Source organism: Penaeus vannamei, chromosome 5, assembly GCF_042767895.1.
Source record: "Penaeus vannamei isolate JL-2024 chromosome 5, ASM4276789v1, whole genome shotgun sequence".
In the NCBI taxonomy this organism is placed as follows: domain Eukaryota; kingdom Metazoa; phylum Arthropoda; class Malacostraca; order Decapoda; family Penaeidae; genus Penaeus; species Penaeus vannamei.
Genome location: NC_091553.1, coordinates 27,494,230 through 27,512,735, shown reverse-complemented (window position 1 = coordinate 27,512,735; position 18,506 = coordinate 27,494,230). Strand labels below are relative to the sequence as shown.

Here is an 18,506-nt window from a genome sequence, read left to right as displayed (position 1 = left end):
TTTCAAATATCAAAATATGGGTGAATAAGATTGTTTAAACTTCTTTCATATTTAACAACAGGGTTTATACTGTTTTACTTGACTGTACTAGTGTTAATAGATAAAATCCCAACTTGATAATCATAGTTTGGCCACAAACTTTTTCAACCACTTGTACCATGACACTGCAGCACAAAATGATGAAAAGGTCCTATTTACCTTTGTATCCAGTGGAGTGCACTTGAAGTCTGGGGGTATCTGTGTTAGCATTGGGATGTATACTTCCATCTCTTGGCAATCTCCATCAGCCTGACCATCTGCCTGCCCTATTTTGACAACCTGTGTATTGCGTTTGCCATTGATGTGGCCATTTCCATTGCATGCCAAAACCCGCGGGGATGATGAGATGTTGCGGACTTTGACTGCATACAAAGATGCAACTCCAATGATTGTAAGTAGAAAAAATGCCGTAACCAAGCATAGGATGAGATCTGAAACAACAGTTTTATCTTAAGTATACAGAAGTTTTATTCTGTGTTTATATACATATACAAAACACTAAATTAATTATAATGTTAAATGAATCCAATCTGTTGTTTAATTGGATAGTATGTATTTACAAGAAGAGAATAGTTAAAGATTCTCTAGTCAATCTTTATCAAAATGTAAAACCAAGTAAATTCTACTTTGCATTAAACAAAGAAAAACAAAATTACAAAAGGAAGAAGGTTCAGCTTTTCTCTATGAAAAAAAAATATATATATATATGCAAATTACAAATGGTATTAACTTAATGCCTAACATAACTAATCTTATCATATTGGTAACTGAATATTGTTTCTTCTGTCTTAAGACCAGCACAGGTTTGAAACAATAATATATAAAATAAATTTAGTCACTTGATCTTGCACTGGAATGTGATCATATAAAAACTGATCTGTTCCATTTAGTCACATTACAAGGAGAGTACATGTATAATGGAAAATTTTATGGGGGTGGCACATCTGTCTATAAGACATCCTCATAATCAACTTTAAGGGAGTGGATATAAATATTACAAATTTAAACCAGTAATATTCACTAATTACTGGTAACCAGAGGGTTACATGATAAAAAAATAATAATAATAAAAAATAAAGTAAAACAAACCATAATATTCATGATTTGAAATATATGTCTCAAAGAGTACAATGAAAATACTCTTACAAAATTCACTGGAAGGTGCTTTTTGATCAGGTGGAAGAATGGCAGGTATTGTAGCAGACAAAGGTTCGGTACTCTCTCCACATCCAACTGCTGAGCAGCCACGAATGCGAAACCAATACTCTGTGTTCGACACAAGTCCCCCAACCTGCAAGGGGAAATAGGAAATAATAATAAACAGAAATGATAGTGAAATAAACAACATATAAGGGTGACTGGGAGAATATAGTATTGCTGAAAAACAAATGTATTTCAGGGTTGGAACTTAGAAAGAAAAATTAAACAAAAAGGTAATAGTCATAATTATAGATAATAAATCTACTAATATTCAAGAAGAATTGATCTTAGACTCTACAGGTGAAAGACTAGAGTACAATATTTTCAAGAAAAAAAATTATTTTCAAAACATTTTATCAGCTGATTGTATAACCTATATTTCTAGCCTGTACTAATAACTTCACCACAAAAGCAACATTTCTTCTTTTGACAATAACATGTAAGGCACAAAGTAACATACACATATTTTTCAGACTATGAGAGGGCTCAAGATGTTAGGTCCATTACTGTGATTTACTTGATTTACAGAAACAGTTCCAAAATCTAACTTTGTACATGAAAATAGTTGTGGATGAAGTCCTGTTAAGAAAAAAAAGAACAGAAATAAGAAAGAACTAGCCAAATTCATTCTCTTTAAGATACCTAAACTTTATTCCTGAAATGCCAGGCCTTATGCACTTTATCTCTGGGCATGCCTGTGAACATTTGGTCAACAGATGTCCAAGTATGTTTGATGACTGAGCTAGTAGTACACTAAACTAAAGGTGGTGGTGTGTGAGGCATTTCTGTGTAGCTGTAAGCATGGAACGGCTGACCAAAGAGCTGAAGTGGGGCTGGCGATGCAAGGGAACAGGCATGATTGTGAGGTAGACAGGCTGAATTGAGTTGGCTATTGACCAAGTGTTAAAAAAAGTGCTTTGGCATCGAGGGGTTGAAAGAAGTAAAATAATTATAAAGAACACTGAAATGTCCATGGCTTTCATTTGTATCCTCTTTCTGTCTCAATGGTAAGATAAACTTTTGAAATGTTTATTGTGGTTTGAAATACTTAAATCCCAAAGTAGTGACATTGTTACATTATTTTACCCTTTGAGCACCACATTTGGATATAGCAGCATTGAGATTTTTGGCACAAGCATTTTATTTAACCTTACCCTCAGGGTTAAATATTAATTTCCCCTTTTATGGAGAAAAGACTCATGGTGCTAACCATGAGCATTCAAAGGGTTCAACATAACACACTCCCCCCTCACCGAAATTGTTAAAAGTGCTTTATTCACCATGTTAATGTGCTGCGACAATATTCCTTCTCCTCATCAATACCTCACCAAATAACCTGTTATTTATATACAAGCCTACTTGACCCAGGCCTAATGGTACAATAAATAAGCTGTAAATGAAACTATTGTTCTTAATAAACAAGCTCCTGTAGCAGCCTATTCATCAACTGTCTTTGCTAGCCACTGAATGCCACCTACTGAAAATATATTCTCCGTCAACTAGGTAATTTGGGTGGGGCAAGCCATGTCTTGGGGAGTATCCTAATTCCATCCTAAATAATCCTCATTTAAGCTAATCAATTTGAGGGGTGTTTTGAGGCTATATGGAATGGATTTTTTTTATGTACATTTTACTTATGTCAAGATTAAATCTTCCTTTGATGCATAGGAAATAGGTATAATTCCATTTAGAGTGCAGATAGTCAAGACTCAATTTTAAATTTTTGAACTAAAAAATGTTTATTAATGTTAATGCAGTCTACAATAAAAAAAAACTTTCATACATCTTAATATCCAATGTGTAGACAAGATTTTAATCACAAATATAAGTTGCATCATGCCTTTTACACTCTTATTTTTTAAGTAAAAAACATACTTTACTGACATCTATAACTCTTAATGATTATAGCAAAATCATTGTCAATGTGATGAGTTATCTCTGCATCTCTCCCCATTTATCATCGTAACACCTACTCACCGTATCTGCTGTGGCATCACCCTCTACCTCTTGCACATCCCACTCAGATAATGGCTTCTGCTTATCCAGACTGTAGAGAATTTCATACTTCTTCAGAGTCCCAGTCAACTGTTCTGGTGGACTCCATTTCAGGCGGATAGTAGAAGCATCTGTAGGTTCATACATGAAGTCCTTTGGTGCTGATGGGACTGGAAAAAGTAAATAAAGGATACTTGTATAATGTATACAATATCAAATTAACAGAGTGTAACAACTAGTACTGCATTATTAGACAATTCATATTTCAAAATAAAAACAAATTGCACAAGCACAAAGTAAATGTTTGTGGAATCATGTATGTATCACATTGAACACATCTTATCCCAAAGCTGCTGTGGATGGCATGTACATACATACCAAGCCCACTTTGAGTTTAATTTATTAATTATTTTTGCACATAGGTTGCACGACAAGTAAAAAAGTTACCAAAGAGTCAATTATGAGTACTACTTCCCTCTCCTGTTCACTCTTCTCCTTGATTTTCAAAATTATTTCCCGGTATTTTTTATTTCTTAGTAATGTCAATAACACTAAAATAATCATACAGTCTAAAATAAAAATAGCAACATCAATATTGATAGCATTCTTAAAAAGGCATTTTTCATGGAAACTCAAGCAAAGGTGAAATCAGGTAATGTAATAAGGTCTAGTAATTGCCTCCTTTGTGGCTAAGCAATTGCAGAACCATCAATGTGCAGAGATATTTCATAAAACAATACTACAGTGAACACATTTTCCTGGAGACATTAAGTTATGCTAGACTATCTACTCTAAGCCACAGGGAAACCTTTACACAAGTATTATAAAACCCTCAATAGCTCAGAGATCCTATGTTCTATTACTTGTATAACCCAAAAGTAGTGACTTGAATCTGTATCATCTTAAAGCCTTGAGCAAACTTGCAAGTGTTGTTGCCTGCTCTACCCCATATTCCATGCCCATTCCTCATGTGAAAGCAGCATTCCCCTCTCATAATTCCCTCATATCATATGAATGTGAGGAAAGATGCAAATGTCCAATGCGTTCTTGTTAATATGCATGTGCTTATTCATTTGTGTGTATATGAATCCAAGTATGCTTGAGTATGAGTACATGCAAAATGTGTGTACAAGTAATAGATAGGCAGAGATTATGTGTATTAAGATTTGTGTCTTGAGCTAAATACAAAAAAACAAAAGAATAATCCTGCATTCATCATATACTTACTGAACAATATGTAATACTTACGGTTACCCATAGTCATAGCCTGAACAGGATGACTAAAAGGGCCATATGTCTTCTCTGATTCATGAGCACGAACACTGAATTCATATGTGCTGAATGGTTTCAAGCCTGTGATTACAATCTCTGTAGTGTCACTGCAAGAAAATGGGAGAATTAATATATCTAAAACTGACATGCAAAGTTCTTTTTAGTGCTGTCTTTATTAATTACCATTACTGCGCAAAAGTTGGCTTGCCGCAAAAGTATAACAAATTTTAATTCATGAAACAAAAGCATATATAGGAATAAATGAAATGTGATGGCTCACTTAATCAACATCTGATGCTGTATCTACCTGGTTTATTTGTACAACAGAACAACTACAACAATAATAAAAATCTAGAAAAGATGAAGATGACCTCTTGCCGAAGCATATATACAGTATGTGCTACTACAATAGATCTACTGATTTTTCAATACATAAACCTCAAACAACACTACTATTTTCAGACTAAATAGTATCCATAATAGGCAATTCCATCATAACTAATTGTTATGATGGTAGCATTATATCTGAATTTCAATTATTAGTGTGTTATCTTTGTAGAAAATTATTTTCTAGCCATATATCAATGCTCTCAACTAAGGTATGAAGAGAACTAAAATCTGACTGTGATCTGACAACTATTAATACTTTGATATATAAGGAACAGTCCCCATGTAACCTTTGGCAGGTTGTTACATAGGGCTGAACTTCCTTCCTCAATTGCAGCTGTAATATATTAAAACACTTAAATATTACTATTACAGAAATTTTATAAAACCTAAATGAATGAACAATACAAAAAAGATACTTCTATGATATGAATAATGATATCTAACAACACAAAAATTTACCTTCGGACAAATGTTGCCTCTGCTGGATTTGGTGAATGTGTGATCTGCTGGTACTTGACAGTGTAATAAGCTGCTCCATCCTGACCTTCTGTAACCCGCCAGGACAAGTGAACGCTTGTCTGAGACCGAGAATCTGCCTCCAGCTGAAAGACATACTCTTGTAATATTTCTTTTTCAAGTTATGGAAATTGTGAAAATGTTGAGAAGAGAAAGAAATCAAAACTAAGTTAGCTGTCCTTTTCAATACCACTTATCATGTCTTGACATTTTTTTCATTTATCAATGGTCCTGGGTACACCTGGGTACAGGCACTATCCACTGTGGTTCTGTTCTATTGATTTTGTTTATAAACAGATGTCTTCACAAATGCTTAGATGGCAAGTCAATCACTAGCCATACATCTTTTTATCTATTTACCTCACTACTTAAATATTTCAAAAAGTTGTTATTTCTATCATTACATTTATGTTATATATGTATAAAAAAAAAAAAACTAAGAGAAAAAATAATTTAGAATAAGTTGAAAATAAGTAGAAATACAAGGCAAAGGAGGAAAATTTTCAAAAAGGGTTCATAAGTTTGATTACAGTATGCTCAAATAAATATCACCTATATGCTATTCTGCTTAAGGGGGCTGTCACACTCGAGAACAAAGTTCATCAATTATAATCGGATTTTCGTGATTTTTTAATGTTATATATATATATATATATATATATATATATATATATATATATATATATATATATATATATATATATATATATATATATATATATATATATATATATATATATATATATATATATATATATATATATATATATATATATATATATATATATATATATATATATATATATATATATATATATATATATATATATATATATATATATATATATATATATATATATATATATATATATATATACAGAGATTTACACCACCAAGTTTCAAATCATTTAGATAATAAACAATGAAGTTATATATATATATATATATATATATATATATATATATATATATATATATATATATATATATATATATAAAGTCTTTTAAAAATCACAAAATTTTATATTTGACACTTATCCATTGACCAAACTTGTTGAAAAAAATACCACAAATACTCTATATCAATACCTAAATCTTGTATAGATAGATCTTTCAATTTCCTCTTAGTTTAGTGGGATTTTTTTTTTTTTTTTTTTTTTTGGAAATGTTCACTCCTATGAATATAAAGCATAATATATGGACTTCTATCATATTTATTCAGCTTTGAAATTATCTAAATCCCATTAGAATCACCTGAGTAACAGTTATGGAAAAACATTAAAAAAGATGTTGACAAAGGTGTAGTTTTTAGATATTGGGCTTTGAAGTTGAGGATACTTTTTCCAGCATTTTTTTTTCTTTTTTTTTCCCTTTTTCTTTTTTATTTAGAATTCTGATCTCTGCATTAATCTTGATGCATTATATGGCATTCACATGGCATTCTGAAGTGTAGCTGGTACCTGGTCACCCCCATTTGCAAGGTACTAATTGCACTAACTGTACATGGTTGTTGAAATGCAGTCTTGCCATCACATGCTTCGCAGTGCCTTTACAGTACCTCATGAGGCATTTCATGCGAATAAACAACTGCTGCAGCTGTGATTGTGAGATGTATTTCAAATCATAAGGTTTATCAATTTCAGGAATAACATCTATCATTAATTCTGTCCTCTTAGTGTGCTATAAAGACGCATCAGGGGTATGTCTATGTGAGGGTGTAGAGGAGGCAGTTGATGCGCAGCCTCTCCCTCTGACTCTCTTGTGGTGACTGCCAATGTTGTCTCCTAGTCGTAGCTATCAGGTGATACAGTAAGCAGAGTTGCCAGCTAGCTACAAGAGAATACCAAAACAAAACAAAAAATTCCAAAAAAATAACTTAGTTGAGTTTATTTGCTCAAACACAATATTGCAACCATCAGAGCGAGAGCAGGGGAGGGGGGGTCAGAGATTTAGTCAAAACTTCTATATTTTTACGTATTTAGCAGGAATATTACGTCATGGGATTGCCAAAGCCCAATAGATTACAGGAGATTAGAAAATAATAATAAAAAAAAAATAAATAAATAAAAAAAAATAAATAAATAAATATATTCATTGAAATTCAGCCTGACGGCCCCCTTAAGTTAAAAAATCATGGTGAATATACATTAATAACAAACAAAACCAGTAATCAGTGATTTAAGTTCAAGCTTAGCTGGCACCATATTTTGATAGGTTAAGAGATATACATATCTGATGAAATTCAAAGAAAATGAAAGGAAAGGAAAAACGAAAAATAATCTTAATCATTATAATGAATCTGTTACCAAGGCAAGGTAACTAAATCTCATAAGCCACTTTCCCTTCAAGTTAATATCCATATTACCTACTGACCTAACCAAGATTTTCACTTACATATGAAAAATACTTACCCTATCAATGCTGGAAGTAGTGTTTGCGAACTGTGTGCTTTGGTTAGGGAGACGAGTGTGAATCACGTTCACAGTCGGCTCGCCATCACCATTGGCACTTAATGCCTTCACCTGGACTTCATACCAATCAGCTTCTGCAAATGGAAAACTTTTGCTAAATTTCACTGCACAAAATGCAACTGAATAATTGATACTATAACTCTTAGAAGATACAGTCAATAAGATCTGTTGGAAGGGTAGATTACCCACAGCTAGAACCAAGAGATTTTTTTGAGGAAGAAGAATAGACTATACTTTCATATGCTGAATGCAAGAACTTGCTTTGTTGGAAAATACCTTACTGTACCCTTTGTCACAGCGACTTCAGCCAGGGCAGTGCTGCAAAGCTTGCTTTACCAAATCTTACAGACCTAAACTGACTTTTATTAATTTTTCATTGGGCATCACAACTAACATCTATTGAGGATGGTACAGATACCAAACCCCAGAGACATCATACAATACAGTCACTGTTGCTTGCCAAGTTTTTATCTTTCTTACTATATATAACACCAAAATAAATAACTGAGGACTACTTCAACTCCATTAACATTAAATGAATCACTTATAATAAAAATCACATAAAGTACACTTTCTAATTACTATTTTACCTTTCTATACTGATTTTTACAAATTTGGAGGACAAAGTAAGGCTTTCCTCCTTTTTGTGCTCCTTACAACTGTCATTTTCTTCTCAAACGAAATGAAATTATAATCTTTTTCACAATATCTTCTTTATTCTGATTAGATGTGGTAGTTACATTGACTATAAGTCACATTACTCCGACTTTTTTTGTGTATCTGGATCATTGTAAGCACCATATCCAGACTGTCAGATTTTTGTAGCCTTGATTACCATTTTCTTTGAATTAGGAGTAAAACAAAAGCTGTTTACATTTTATGAATTTTTTCTAGGCTGGTATATCTTTCCCATTTTCATGTTTTCAGTTATAGAATATGAAAAATAAAGAAATCCTAACCAAATTTTGAAACTTATTATATAAAGAAAGTAGAGAGACAAATAAAAGATCAGTCAACTTTTGTTTTAAATTCATATAGGTGGTAAAAAAGGTGAGCCAATTTTTTTGTGCAAAAGGTTCAAACTAGCAGTGTGAGGAGGATGTGAAAAACCTACTTGCCCTAGATTCTGATGGACATTTCATACTTATGCATGATTTCCAGGTCATTTTGTATAGGTAAGCAATTAAGAAATGAAAATGAAATGCCTTTACAATATTTTCCCCTTGCCACTGCTCTCTTAGCTACCCACAGAGTCCAAAATATAGACTTCTGTAAATTACTGCAGCTGTAGAGAAGGGCCAAGTTTACTGCTTACATCACAAATCTTTGGTATAACAGCCAAATTTCAGTAATCTGGTAGCTATGCTTCATATCAATAACAATTCTGCAATCCATTAACTTTGGGGAATCTGGCTTAGTACTGAAAAGTTATCATCATCATATATATACATTATTTTTTAATTCACATTGTTCACTGACTGACTTGATCACATCTTTGAAAATCTTTCCACTATCTGAAAACAGCTTCAGAACCTTGTAGCTTCTAACACTTGATGTGCTTCACATATCAAATCAAAGCAGTATAGAGGAGATTCCACAATATCTCTCACAATACATCCGCAGGACATGTGAGTGTTAAGTGCTAGGCTTGAATACCAAACTATGAACAGAATGAACTTCGGAATCATACTAATCTATCTGTGATTTGTGATGCATCTCATATTCACAAAGTTGCATTTCATCTAGTCATTAGAATCTTATTAGTTTAAAACTGGATGATGCTACTTTATATTATAGCAATCTAAGTGGGTTAAACTAAATAAAAATGCAAGACATTTGCAAAGTATCATGAAAATATATGTCTGTGTACGTATACAATCTTTTACTTGTAACTTTTATTAACAAATAAAACATATATTAATTGCAAATTGTGACAAGTAATAGTACACCTAATTCCATGATTAAGCAAATTTTTACTCACCCAAGCCAGTTATGGTATATGATTTCTGTGTTGGTAGGAAAGTGATGGGTTCATTCCACGTCTGATCCTGCCGTTTGTATTTTAACCAGAAACCTTCAATTTCTACTTTGTTTTCTGATGAAACCTCCCAGTCCACCTGCAATATTTGAGAGATAAAATCAAAATAATGTAAATTAACTGCTGTAGTCTTAGTATCAGTACAAACACCCTTATATTTTCCATTATCAGTACAAACATCGTTATATTTTCCACTGTCAGTACAAACACCCTTATATTTTCCATTATCAGTACAAACACCCTTATATTTTCCATACCTTAATTGCCAGCCTTCCTGCTGAATCACTGCTAGTATCATTGAGCACCTTCAGCGTGACCTCAGGGGGAAAGGGTACATCCTGGGTTGGTTCACCCATCTTCTGTTGTATCCAGGGCCAGCCACTCTTGGTTGGATACCCAGCCTTTGTTGCTGCCAGCACCTGTACTTCATATTTCTTTCCTGGATGTAAATCAGTGATCTGAAACTCGTGCACATCTGCCAAAACCTGGAATATGTATGAACAATTATATTACCTAAATGTTACTGCATGGCTCAGTTGGTTTTAAATGTTCTATTCTATTCAGAGGATCAGTCACTGGTTGTGCCCATAAGCAGGCTCATGGTTGGTGTGAGGAAGGTTATCCAATTAAAATGGCTGGAATGCCATGTCCAAAGAGGGTTACTATCATGCATGCAAAGATGACAGCATGCAACTCCACAACTAATCAGATTTGAAATATCTAAATATATCTCAAATATGTATTGATTAATCATTTGTGGTGTTCTTATACCTGGATGTCACACAAGAAGAATGATCCAAGATGTCCAACTAAAATAAATATGATAAATACTAAAACTGATAATATGATATAATGCAGGATACTAATATCAAGTTTTCTTATAGTAGTATTTGCATCTACTTAAGACTTTGCAATCTATCTGTTTTGGGTGGCAATATTATTGATAAAAGATTTTATCTTCACAATGGGAGAACTTTCACACCTGTCTCTAAGCCTATTGCTGTAACAAGAACACCAAAAATGCTACATAAGAAATATCAAACTTATTCAGTTTCTATTGTCAACTTTCAACTCAATAAACTCAAACCTCTTGGACATGGTAGTAGTGATGGTTTCGTTTTCTCCACAGAATTTTGTATCCATGGATAGTGCCTCGAGCTTGCTCTGGTGCCAATGGGGTCCACTTGACCAAGAGAGTTGTGGGCGACAGAGGAACCAGCTGCACAGCTGGGACATCAGTAGGGACTACAGGACAGAAAAATAATTTTGTCAATTATGAAAAGTACCTTTGAAGAAAAACAACATATAAATGCACATGTATACATGTGTAACTTCCCTTTCTGTCTGTATCAATTCAAAAGCTAATACAATGGCCTGTTTTCAATATACATTTGATATCAATGCTAAGTCTGAATTGATAGTATCATATAGTGTAAGCGGAATGTTATTTCCACCAGCTGGGTTATAAATAACCTTTAACAATATATTTTGAAAAGTAACCAATGCAGTTATAGTTAAACAGATCTTTGAATTGAATATATTAATGTAAATCTGTGCACATAATTCTTGCTTTAATTGGACGTCATGCTCTGAGATTTCCAGCGATTGTGTGATTGAAGCGTTTCTGTGGTATTCATGAACTTCACCATTAGTTTGAAGTCATAACTTATAAGGCCTGATACCATGATTGAAAACCCATGTATGTATATAACTTTTAATGTCTGTAATAGAAATACTGAAGGTCTTGTAAAGTATATCCGTACACATATACTACTATTGAAAATAAATCTTGAATCACACGCATCTATCTATTTGGCAATATACAGAAATAAAATTAAAAATAGAGCAATTTTTATCAATATTTTCTAGACTCTGAATTCGATTTGACAAAGGTTGGGAGAGGGAGAGCATGGGTTGCAGTAAACAAGGGGTTAACTCATTGATCCCAGGAGTGGAAGTAAAATTGCACTCTTCTCTGAAGCTGTTTTAAAACTACTTTCTTACACATAACTCCACAAGCACTTACTCACCAAAGAGCCATGAACTATGCACTTGACTGACATTATTTACCCTTCAATTCTTTGAATTAATAGAATCATTTAATTTATTAATATTCTTTTTATTATTAATGTTAATCATTATTATCATTACCACTATTATAAACATTATCATTATCTATTATTATCATTGCTAATATTATCATTATCATATATATAGCTACACACGTTATCATTAACACTAATATCATTACAATTGATACTATAATTTCTATTATCATTATCATTATTATTACTATCATCATCATCATCATCATCATTATTATCATTGTTATTGTTACTATTATTGTTATTATCATTACTATCATTTTCCTTACAATCCTTGTTTCCTTTTATCCTTATTGTCATTACTTTAATCATCATTATCATTATTATCAATACTGTTATTACCACTATCATCATTATTGTCATCATTGTTTTTATTCTTTTCATCATCATTATTATTGTCATTATCAATACTAATAATATCAATATATTCATTACCATAATCATTAACATAAAAATCACCAATGTTATAATTTTAATAATGACTTTTATTATAATAATTTTCATCATTATTACTATTGTTATTACTATCATTATCATTATCATCATCAACATCATTGACCATCATTATTATCATAATCATTATCATTATTATGACCAATATTGTTTTTTGTTATTGTTGTATTTTTATCTTTATTATCTTATTATTATTATTAGGATCATTATTTTCATCATATTCATTATTATTACTATCATTATTATCATCCTCATTATCATCATTATTATCATTATCATCATTAATACTATTATCATAATTACTATTACTATAATATCACTAATTATCATTACTCCTATTACTATCATTATTATTATTATCATTATTACTATCATCATCATTACTATTACCACTATTATCATTATCATCATTACTACCATAAAAATAATAATAATGATAAATAATAATAATAATAATAATAAAATAAAAACATGATAATAACAATAATAATAATGATAATAACAATAATAATAATAACTAGAAGCACTCAGAGTGCATACCTCTGCAAATGCAATGGGGTCACTGATGCAATAAAAATATTCACACTTGAAGATTTACATTAACCAGTGACATCTGTGTTCATCTATCTCACAATGCATATGAATCCTTTAAAAAAAATCACTACCAAACTTTATAGACATCTGAGTTATGGTAAGACACATCTCTGGCAAAAATTTAATAAAAATCTGTTCATAATATTTTGTATCATCCCTCCTTATGTGGCTGATACCTAATTACTCCTAGAAGGAATTTCATGAATAAAACCACTGCTTACTCACCATCCTCAGCTGTGCGGAACACCAGGCTTTCTGAGATTTCTGAAGGGAAGCTGCTGTAGGCTCTAACAAAGGCTGTATAATTTGTGTTGGGCTTGAGACCTTCTAGAAGGAGTGATGTATTTAGTGACACTTCCTGCCTCTCCATTGCACTGCTCTCTGTATTGGGAGATACATATTCATTCAGAGGGAGGGCAAATACAGAGGAGTATATATCATCAACAAATTTTAAGAATATTTGGGAACATAATCCATGATGATATGCTGCAGATATACCAGCAACGAGTAAGGGAAAGAGAATTACCAGATTCAACATAATGTACTGAGTAGGCTTTGATCTTGCCGTTGAGTGGGTGGACTGCATCCCATGTCAGGAGAACCGAGGTAGACGAAAGAACTACATAATTTAAGTTCTGGGGTGGTTCTGGTTGGTTCTTGGACGAGTTGATTACCACGTGGGCCCAACTTGAGCTGAGGATCAAGAGTCAAATGTTATAGAGATAACTAGAGGGCATTACGATCTCATACTTCTTTTACAGATAATAAAACTACCTTTACATGTACTAGATACAAATAATCCATGATGAAATAGTACTGCTGTAATCAATATTAAGTTCTACAGAAGTGTTTTCTACTTTCATGCTTTTCAACAAATCAGTTACTTGAGTACCCCAACAGCTATATCAAATCAAGCAACACTTACGCATATCCCGCATCGTTGATAGCGAGGCACTGATACATTCCTTTGTCAGCGGTTATTGAATTGTAGAAGAGGAGCTGGTTGGTGTCTGACTGAACAATCCGTCCTTTAATGAAGACAGGCCGCCCATTTTTGTACCATATGACGCGGGGAGTTGGATGACCCGTTACTGAGCAGTTTAGACGGGCTGTCTTGGCTGACAAGGTATTTACGGGCTTTGGAGAATCAATGACTTCAGGTGGGGTCATCACATCTAACTCTCTTTCCTGTAAGTACAAGCAAAATTTCTTTCATTAGAGAAACACATCAGTGATCAATCTAAACACATTAATCACCACAAAATCTTAATAATAACAGAAAAATAAATGTGTAAATATGCATACTAAAACAAGAAACATTTATATGTCTATGCATGTGTGCACATATGAATGATGAAGTGTGTTTGTGTACTATGCATAATTACAAAAAGAATATGAGACATACCCTAGAAACACTGGCTTCTCTTTTGGTGTTTGGGTTATACGACTTTGCAGTACAAGCATAACGTCCAGAGCTTGTGTTCTGAACATTGGACAGAACAAGTGTTCCCTGCCCAATCATGGATACACCATTGACTCCCATCTTCAAGTCCTCCCAGCCCGCACTTTCATTCACTGTTGAAATGGAAAATATCATACAGTAGAAGAATCAGCACAGTACATTCTATACATCCAACTGCAAATATATACATCAGGAAGCTGAAGAATTACACAATGAGATAATGATAATACAACAGAGGCATTTGTATTGGTACTTACATTTTCGTTGCCATGAGATTGTTGGGAGTGGCACACCTGTTGCAAGACACTCGATGATTGCATTTTCCCCCTGCACAACTCGAACAGGGTCTTTAGGGGAGAGGAAGGAGGGGAGTTTGTAGTTGTCCCCCTCACCCCTTTCCAGTACTGTTACAGAAATGCCGTTACTGTGGCGTTCTTTTCCTGCAACTGAATTTGTCGCCCGGCACCTGTAGAGATAGAAATGTGATCTTTCAATAAGCATGCAGGGAAAGGTTTGTTAAAATTTTATTTAGCCTAATACTCAAGATTGGGCATTTACATTACAAAGACATAACAAACCTAGTCCAGACCAAGATAAATTGTATCAAAACAGTTGTGCAACAATGTATCTGTACTATCCCGATACAGCTGCGCTACAAATTAGCAGTATTCCAAATTTGTTGCTACACAGTTTTGCGACTGTTGCAAAAGTCGCAAAACACAAGAAACTTTGTCTAGCGATTACTGTTTAACAGTCATGAAACATTTGCACCACTTTGTATCTGATTTGTTTTACACACTACTGCACATCCAGATCATTCTGAAATTGGCGGTAATAGTGCTCATCACTGTAATATCACTCAAGGAAGAGGCTACTGCAGCATATGCTGGAAAATATAAAATACAAGGCTGCAGAAAGTTCTAAACTACATAAGAATGTGTATTTGCATGATAGGCTATAGCATTTCTTTTTCTTTTAACAGTAGTAAGCTATGTGAGTCAATACAACTGTGACAGGCAACCAGAAAAGTTATTTTTCTTTTGACAGTAGTAAGCTATGCGAGTCAATACATCTGCATGATATCTTTTTTTTTTTTTTTTTTTTTTTTGAAGGCTTTTTCATTTTTTCTACTTGTGCAATGACTCAGGACTTGGCTTTAAATATGTAGTGCTGAGTTTGCAGTATACATGTAATTTCACACATGTAGATTACGGACCAGTTATTACCAATGGAGCATGAGTCAAGTTGCTGGAAACCTTGTATTGTGTTTCCCATATCTAGTAGGAAACAGGGAAACACAAAATCCTGTCTCAGAATGTTTGAGTAAACATTGCGAAACAAATTTGGATTATTCCTCAACTTCTGAGCAACTCTTTCGATACTCTGTTGCGGGAATGTTGCTCAATAAAGTATCTTGGTCTGGATGTGGTTATGAAATCATATTTCACTATTGTTTTGAAACAGTTGTGAGACATTTTTGGATTTGTTGGGGAACTGTTTCAGATACAGTGTACAATGTATCTTGTTCTGGACTAGGCTTCATACAATCTAATGCTGAAAATAATGCCTAGTCTTTTATTTTGTTTACAAAAGCTGGATGCTCTACCTATACTTGAGTACATAATGCCTAGCAACACTTTTAAATCCTGTATATTAATAATTCTCCTCTTCAAATTGGAAAAGGAATAGCAAAAATAGGAGCCAACAATTATAGCCAAAAGCCCTTGATGAAAGGCCATACATCTTGATCTTCCTTCAAGAGTCACCATAATTACTAGTGATGCTCAAGTAAAAGGGGTCCTTCCTAGGTATGAATGCAACTTCTCACCTTCAAATTAACTCTCATATTCAGTGCAAAAAGGTTTAGGCAGCCTATCACACTCTTTTCAAATTTTTATTCTTTATAATTAAAGTATCAAGAGTCTTTGAACATAGCATACTAATCAATACACACTACAGTGTTTCATGAATGAAATTTGCCTATGGTCTATCTTCTTGTTAGGAGCGATGGAGTTTGTATCTTTAACCATTATTAATTCAAAGGATTTTGGTAAGTGAACCATGAGAAGTTTCTTCTTGCTTGTTTGTGTATATGTAATGTAAGATTTGTCAGTTGATAAGGGAAAGTTGCAGGTCCTTAAGAGTCAGTCTATTAACACTGAGAACTGAATGTAAATAAAAAGTAAGTTGAGGGCACTTACAGAGATTAATAATGATCATCAATTATACTGTTCACACTATAACACATGAAAACCAACCATGGGTCAGATCCAAGAAAAATTGCAACTCATGTTTCGGCCACAATATAAGCAAAATTGTGAGATCTTTACTGTACAAATCTAGACAACATTGTGAGGATGTTGGTTCTATTTTGTTTTTAAATAATAAAACTCTTATTGAGTTAAAAAAAAGTTATAATGGAAATGCAAATTCAAACCAACCAGTACATCTTAATGAGATATTGGGTTTATAAGACCAATATTATGATAGTATAATTTTTGTGGTGATTTGTTTCTGTGTAATAATTGTTGTGCAAAATGGGTTTCTAAATTTCATAATTGACAGGTATGTTCTGTAACATAGCTATGAAGGGTCTTTTGACTCTTTCTTTTCAAGTGCTGTTAAGAAGACCCCTAGTAAAGCAAAATACACAATTCTAGTAAAAAAAATTAGAGAGCTAATTTGACATTCCAAGAAAAAACAAAATACCTTGAAATAGGTTAGCAAACAGACTGGCAGAGTGTCAAAGTTTAAGCACGTCTTCTTCATGTTTCTGTGACATTTCCAGCTAGACATTTCATTCCCGACTTACACAACATCCATCAACTATATTAGCACGTCTTTTTTCTTTTACACACATGCACACACACAAAAAAAAGGGGAGGGGGGGACAGGGAGAAAGGCATCCAACTTGATACATCTTGAAGAACAGGTGTGTGCTGTGTTACATTGGTGTAGGGAGGCTGGAAAACACTTGTGAGAACACCTATGACCGACTGGCAAATGAAATGAGTTGTCTTCAAAGTTGCATCAAAACTACTTCTTGGATAAGGACAAATTGCTAGTTACAGCTGCTACTGTTGCAAACTGCATGGGGCTTGAAGCCATTGACATTTCTGAATCATCAGACCCATAAACAATCTCATGCAATCCTGTCTATGTCAACTCTACACCTGAACGCTCTATATTGCTTGATCTTTATACTGCTTGATCTTTCACATAATTTGTTTAATAGTAAAAGATGATAATTTTTTTGCTTGTTCTGTGCAGTGTGTGTGTGTGTAGTGTGTGTGTGTAGTGTGTGTGTGTAGTGTGTGTGTGTAGTGTGTGTAGTGTGTGTGTAGTGTGTGTGTAGTGTGTGTGTGTAGTGTGTGTGTGTAGTGTGTGTGTGTAGTGTGTGTGTGTGTGTGTGTGTGTGTGTGTGTGTGTGTGTGTAGTGTGTGTGTGTGTGTAGTGTGTGTGTGTGTGTAGTGAGTGTGTGTGTGTGTGTGTGTGTGTGTGTGTGTGTGTGTGTGTGTGTGTGTGTGTGTGTGTGTGTGTGTGTGTGTGTGTGTGTGTGTAGTGTAGTGTGTGTGTGTGTGTAGTGTGTGTGTGTGTGTGTGTGTGTGTAGTGTGTGTGTGTTTTTAGTGTGTTACTGTGTATTTAGTGTGTGTGTGTGTGTAGTGTGTGTGTGTGTGTAGTGTGTGTGTAGTGTGTGTGTAGTGTGTGTGTGTGTAGTGTGTGTGTAGTGTGTGTGTGTGTGTGTGTGTGTGTGTGTGTGTGTGTGTGTGTGTGTGTGTGTGTGTGTGTGTGTGTGTGTGTGTGTGTGTGTGTGTGTGTGTGTGTGTGTAGTGTGTGTGTAGTGTGTGTGTAGTGTGTGTAGTGTGTGTGTGTGTGTGTGTGTGTGTGTGTGTGTGTGTGTGTGTGTGTAGTGTGTGTGTGTAGTGTGTGTGTGTAGTGTGTGTGTGTAGTGTGTGTGTGTAGTGTGTGT

At 33.7% G+C, this 18,506-nt stretch overlaps 1 protein-coding gene across 1 annotated transcript in view; it reads right to left on the bottom strand.

Annotated features, from left to right (window-relative positions):
- The window catches only part of LOC113800468 (protogenin B), a 30,962-nt gene extending 14,767 nt beyond the window's left edge, over positions 1-16,195 (bottom strand). Inside the window, exons 1-14 of the mRNA XM_027351246.2 lie at positions 14,793-16,195; positions 14,479-14,648; positions 13,999-14,261; positions 13,600-13,766; positions 13,299-13,454; positions 11,009-11,166; positions 10,179-10,406; positions 9,865-10,000; positions 7,824-7,957; positions 5,356-5,498; positions 4,483-4,613; positions 3,217-3,404; positions 1,186-1,330; positions 199-470 (exon numbers count right to left, since the gene is read on the bottom strand). Coding sequence (XP_027207047.1) covers positions 199-470; positions 1,186-1,330; positions 3,217-3,404; positions 4,483-4,613; positions 5,356-5,498; positions 7,824-7,957; positions 9,865-10,000; positions 10,179-10,406; positions 11,009-11,166; positions 13,299-13,454; positions 13,600-13,766; positions 13,999-14,261; positions 14,479-14,648; positions 14,793-15,036 — 2,535 coding nt within the window. The 5' untranslated portion in view covers positions 15,037-16,195. The remainder of the gene's footprint in view (positions 1-198; positions 471-1,185; positions 1,331-3,216; positions 3,405-4,482; positions 4,614-5,355; positions 5,499-7,823; positions 7,958-9,864; positions 10,001-10,178; positions 10,407-11,008; positions 11,167-13,298; positions 13,455-13,599; positions 13,767-13,998; positions 14,262-14,478; positions 14,649-14,792) is intronic.
- Positions 16,196-18,506: the final 2,311 nt, after the last annotated feature.